Here is a 5540-nt window from a genome sequence, read left to right as displayed (position 1 = left end):
GCTCGCTCCCACTTAAAGCGGTGAGTAGGCGCTCCCGGCTATCCGGCTCTCCGCAAAGGGCACCCGTATTTCTGGGCCGGCCAATATAATGGTCGTTTTGCTCCTGTTTTTAATTCTGTTTCTCGGTGTTTCTTCTGTTTTAGTTAGTTTTTCTTCTTTTTCGGGTTTTGTTGGTTTTCTTCAGCTTTTCTGTCATGTTTTTAAACTTTTTTAACCAGAACTTTTTTCAAATTTGAACTTTTGAGTTTGAACATTGTTCAGATTTAAACATTTTTAAGTTCGAACATTTTTTAAATTTGAACTTTTTTTCACTTTGAACATTTTCCAGATTTGAACATTTTTTGAGTTCGAACATTTTTTATTTTGAAATTTTTTGAGTTCGAATATTTTTCACGTTTCAACAATTATTTATCTATTTGTTTTTCAAATTTTCATTTTTTTCATATTTGTTTAGAACATTTATATTTAAATATTTTCCATATTTTACCTTTTACATGAACCTTTTTTTAATCTAAACATTTTTCAAATTAGAAATAATTTTAGAATCAAATTTCAGTTAAGAAGTGGTTCAGAGGAAAGAATGGAGCCAAAAAAGGAACGATACTGATGGGCAAGCCCGTTTGCTGCCGGAGGTGTTCTATATGCGGAGGCGATCAGAAAGCTCCGCTTATAGCGGAGAATAGGCGCACCCGGGTTGGGACTTTACCTACTCTATGAAATAGGAAGTGGAAAAAGGATACTGGACCGCTTTACCTTGGGACGCTATGTCGGCGCGTCTGCCTTCCGAGTCGAAAACAACAAAATTGGCCTATGTGGCACTAGTGCGGCATAACCTCGACCTCTCTACATAGAGTGACTGTTTTGGTACTCCCTTCGAACATACATTTTGGTTCTAGGTACATCTATACTAGTGACAAGTAATATAAATTAGAGGGAGTAAAATAATTCAGGTGGTAGAGCTAGCTTAGCTTAGTCATTTCTTGGTATATCTCACTTACAACTTGTTATTTATTGGATTGCATGCCACATTGGCGGATTTATTTTGTGATGAAGTTAGTCAGAGTGGTTAGTTTTGTCACTTTTGTTGCCTTCTGACTCGTTCGTTAGTCGATGGATCAATCGATCGGTCGATTAGGCCCCTTCGCTCGTTGCTTCCTAGTCTCTAATCCCAAAGTACCTACTCCATCAACTTCTTGAGAGTTGAACCGTTAGCGGTTCAATGCAAAGCCGCCGCTACCAGCCGCCATCGATAGGTCTCGTAGGCTGACTGGTTATCGCTCAACCTAATTGTTTGTCTTTTTTTTTTTTTTTTTTTTGGATTCGCCAATCTCGATTCAAGTCGGAAGGGATTGGCCTTCACTTCCTTGGGTTGCCAGCTAGCCAGTTCAACCAGACTAGGACGCACACGTGCAGGAAGGTGGCCCATCTAAATATCTAATCGCCAAGCAAAGTAGCAATTTCGTCAAAAGTCCAATTGATAGATGAATCCTCATTTGAATTTGTTTTATCCATATTGTGTATCATGTGTTTCAAGACACAAGATTTGAGGCATCATGGCAAAGCGGCATTGTAATACTAGAAAGCACAAGAGAAAAGAAAAGGAATAGGATTTACTCAATCCCAAAAAGGGCAATGAACAGATATGTTATAAAAGAATTACCAGCGATCTCTTACTGTTCCTTCTACCCTTGCCTTTCAATGATCTTTAATACTTCCTCTATCACATGAAACTTATCTAAAATTTGTTAAAATTTAAATGTATCTTGATACTATATAGTGTCTAGGTACTTTCGAATCTAAAACAAATCAGAAAACTTTTATAGGACGGAGGGAGTATATCCTATTTCTATGTGCTTTCTACATTCCACCGTTTTTGTCTTGATTTTAGTTTAAATTTGAACTAAAAACCACAACAACAACAAAATTGAACGGAGGAAGTAAGATATTATAAGTTAAATAATATACTCGTTATCAGTTTAGCCTTTCTGGGAGTGTGTCGTGCTTCGAAATTTTGTCAAAAGAGACCACATGCGTCAACGAATTAGCAAAAAGGACCACATCTGAATCAAATTGATAAAAAAGACCATCTTCTCAGTGGCGGCAACGCTCCCAGCTAACACGTGGACACGTGCCACCGATGTAGATGGCGGCAGGGCCTGCCATCGCCAGGCGTGGCGGCACGTTTGCCGGCCAACACCAGCCGTCAGTCACCGTTGGGAGCATGCCGCCACGGCCGGTGGCGGCAGCACCCTTCTCCACTCAGTGTCGCGCCGCCCGTCATCTGATTAAAAATGTCTAGCTGCTGCCAGTCTCAGCTGCCACGCCACATCTACATGCATGATTAGGAATAAATACTACTGCTACCATCAATAGATGTATGTACTGCTACAACTACACCTAGCTAACTACTTCTAGCTAGCTCTCCACCGGTTGATGAATCGATGTGGTTAACTACTCCAACTTTTTCTTATTTTCTTCTTGCATAACCTCATTTAAAAACAAGAAATTAGCCAGAATAAAACTCATTAGAAGCTAAATATTTTCTAACTCGAATTATTTCATAACTCAAAACTTCGGTTATCGCACTAATGGCTGAAGTGGCACCTAACGGAAAGCTAAAAAAGGCTTTGGAGGAGCAAATATAGGAATCTGGCCCCAAAAATCCTCCCCCCTCTCCTACTCGCCTATATTTGCTCGGCCACAAGGCCGATGAGAAAAAAAAACCTCTAGTCCGCCGCTCACTCTCCCGTTGTTGTTCTGCTCCCCACCGCCCCTCCTTCCACCCAAACCTGCAGGAGATGGCCGGATCCGATCGTCGTCGCCTATCTGCGGCGCCTTTCGAGGCTGCGGCAGTGGGAGACCTGGGTGACCGAAATCATCAACCGGTGGAGAGCTAGCTAGAAGTAAGTTAGCTAGGTGTAGTTGTAGCAGTACACGCATCTATCGATGGTAGTAGTAGTATTCATTCCTAATCATGCATGTAGATGTGGCGTGGCAGCTGAGACTGGCAGCAGCTAGACATTTTTAATCAGATGACAGGCGACACGACAGTGATTGGAGAAGGGTGCTGCCGCCAAGGCTAGTGGCGGCATGCTCCACGTGGCCTAGCCGCCACGACCGGTGGCGGCAGGTCTCACACCGTCTAACGGCGATTGACGGCTGGCGTTGGCCGGCAAACGTGCCGCCACACCTGGCGACGGCAGGCCCTGCCACCATCTACATCGGTGGCACGTCTTCACGTGTCAGCTGGGGACGCTGCCGCCACTGAGAAGGTGGTTTTTTTTGTCAATTTGATTCAAAGGTGGTCCTTTTTGCCAATTCGTTGGTGCAGGTGGTCTCTTTTGCCAAAATTTCTCGTGCTTCACCGAGATTTACTGTGGTGCACGGTGGTTTTTTTTTTCGCGGGGATGTGGTGCACGGTGGTTTCGCAAGGATAAAATGGCCGTGCACGATATGTGGTGTTGGTTGATGCATATGCACCGAGTCACGGCCTACGTGGTAGTGACAAGACGCACGGTTAGTTGTACCACTTGTATGCGAGATGTCCACATCATGGTGCTGGCTCTGACTCGGCGATGAGCCACTAGTACACCACTACGTACAGATAAAATAACATGGGAGATGTTCGACAAGTCTGACGTTGGAGCCTGATACTTTACTCCCTTCCGATTGTGGCGTTTTGTGCACTCAGTTCACGCACTGGGAGTCTTACTGCGTCTGCCCTCTAGCGACAAAGGTGCTAATTTGTTGAACAAGGCGCGGTTGGTAATTCAGGACAAGAAACATTGAGTGCCAAAGGAGGAGTGTTTTCATTTCATTTGGAGCACCAGAACAGCACAATTCATGGATATACAATCGAATAATCACAGAGTAGAACTGATCGGGTTAGCAAATTTAGAAGTTAAACACACGGTGTGTCCTTCGATCATTGCCTTCTTCAGCCAAGAAGCTGCGGGGCGGGCGCCGCTGCCTCACCGGCCGGACACGCGCGCAGGACAGCACCTGCTGCCCATGAACGCCGGCGAGATGTCATCATCCCAAAATTGATGGTTCTTCAGACAATCAGACCTCGTTGGCGCTCAGGCCGGTCAGCTCCCGACCGACACCTCCCCGGACCCAGGCTGCCCAAGAAGGGACTCCGGTATGGACGAGTACGGCCGCACCCTCCGGGCAGCTTGCCTCTCGCAGACGGCGTCGTCCCGCATCTGCTTGTGGCGGCATTCGTCGCTGCAGAAGGGGGTGTCCCCTCTGTACATGAAGATGTCCTTCTCGCGCGCCAGCGGCTTGGCGCAGAGCGCGCACGCGTCCATCGCGGCCATGCCGCGCTCGCCTGCCGGCTCGTCGTCAAAGAAGAAAGAGCTGGCTACAGATGCCGCCATGGTAATATGGTATAGCTAGGTGGTTTCGAGGAGCAGAGCAAAGCTTCGGTGGGTTTGCTGCTTATGGTGTGGGGAGGAAGAGGGGATGGAGCGAGCAATGTGAGTTGATGAGTTCAGGGAAGCGTAGGCACGGGGTATATATCGTGCCTCCAAGCGGACAGCAAAAGATCTCGGCATGCTTCGACTTGCCACGCCCTAGGGCACACACAGCCGGCTCCACCGCGAAAATGAGAAGAATCGTATAATGTACGCCGGACGTCGACCGGGATCGAGTGGTCGACATAGCTCTTGAATATCCTTTATTGGCATGGGGTATCTCTCAATCCCCACCGACTGTTTGATCATGGACTTAGAGAAATAATTAATGGATATAGTTGGTGTTCATACATGTTTAGTAAATGTCTTCTCATCTTTCTTATACTTGTACCAGATTTATGGAATCTCGCCAAAATTGGTTATTCCGGTTACCATTGGGTAACATTCTTATACTTGCTCAAATTAAAATACTTGGGCATTCCCCAACCGAGAATAAAAGCCCTTACTTGCACACATCTCAATTATTACTTTGGATGTTGCGAAACCATTTCAAAACTACAAAATATGCAAATTCAAATGTCTCAGTCATCTCCTACTAAGTGAAAACAAAAAAGTCCCATGGGTTTCTTTTTCTAAAAACTATGTATGTCAATATTAGGGTTTCCTACTGATCTGTATCCCCACACTAGTATGCCCAATATCTTTAGTAATAGGTTTCACGATATTGATCACAGGTTTAGAATGCTTATTAGGGTAGGAGCGCTTGCTGTTACATGGTCTCTATGGCTATGCAGAAATGAAAAGTTTTTAATGATAAGAATTGCTCTCTCTTGCAGATTATCTACACTGCTAATCTTCGTTTGTGGTCTGCGCTGCAAAGGGCGAAGAACCGCGACCTCTTTACGGAAGTATGTACACGGTTGGAGGATACGACGAGAGATACTTTTTCCCTACATGGATGACAGCATAATCTAAGGATTGGACCACCACCTTCATCATCCTAGGTGTTTTTACAATTGCCATGTTTGATATGTAATTCGCCTTTTTAAATTTTCCCTTGACACATTTGTGACGTTGGAAAGGTTGTGTGCATCTTAGCTATGCAGAGATCGGGTATAATTGCTT

General features: G+C 45.0%; 1 protein-coding gene across 1 annotated transcript; it reads right to left on the bottom strand.

Annotated features, from left to right (window-relative positions):
• Positions 1-3785: 3785 nt before the first annotated feature.
• On the bottom strand, positions 3786-4469 carry LOC124679404 (FCS-Like Zinc finger 2-like). Its single transcript, XM_047215167.1, has one exon. The coding sequence runs from the start codon at positions 4377-4379 to the stop codon at positions 4089-4091; it is 291 nt and encodes a 96-aa protein (XP_047071123.1). The 5' UTR covers positions 4380-4469; the 3' UTR covers positions 3786-4088.
• Positions 4470-5540: the final 1071 nt, after the last annotated feature.

The sequence above is a fragment of the Lolium rigidum genome, chromosome 7, assembly GCF_022539505.1.
Source record: "Lolium rigidum isolate FL_2022 chromosome 7, APGP_CSIRO_Lrig_0.1, whole genome shotgun sequence".
Lineage (NCBI taxonomy): Eukaryota > Viridiplantae > Streptophyta > Magnoliopsida > Poales > Poaceae > Lolium > Lolium rigidum.
Note: the sequence above shows the minus strand (reverse complement) of the source record. Positions and strands in the feature narration are given on the sequence as shown.

Excerpts from the sequence above, each read along its gene's own strand:
- LOC124679404 (XM_047215167.1), bottom strand. The coding sequence starts at position 4,379 with ATGGCGGCATCTGTAGCCAGCTCTTTCTTCTTTGACGACGAGCCGGCA.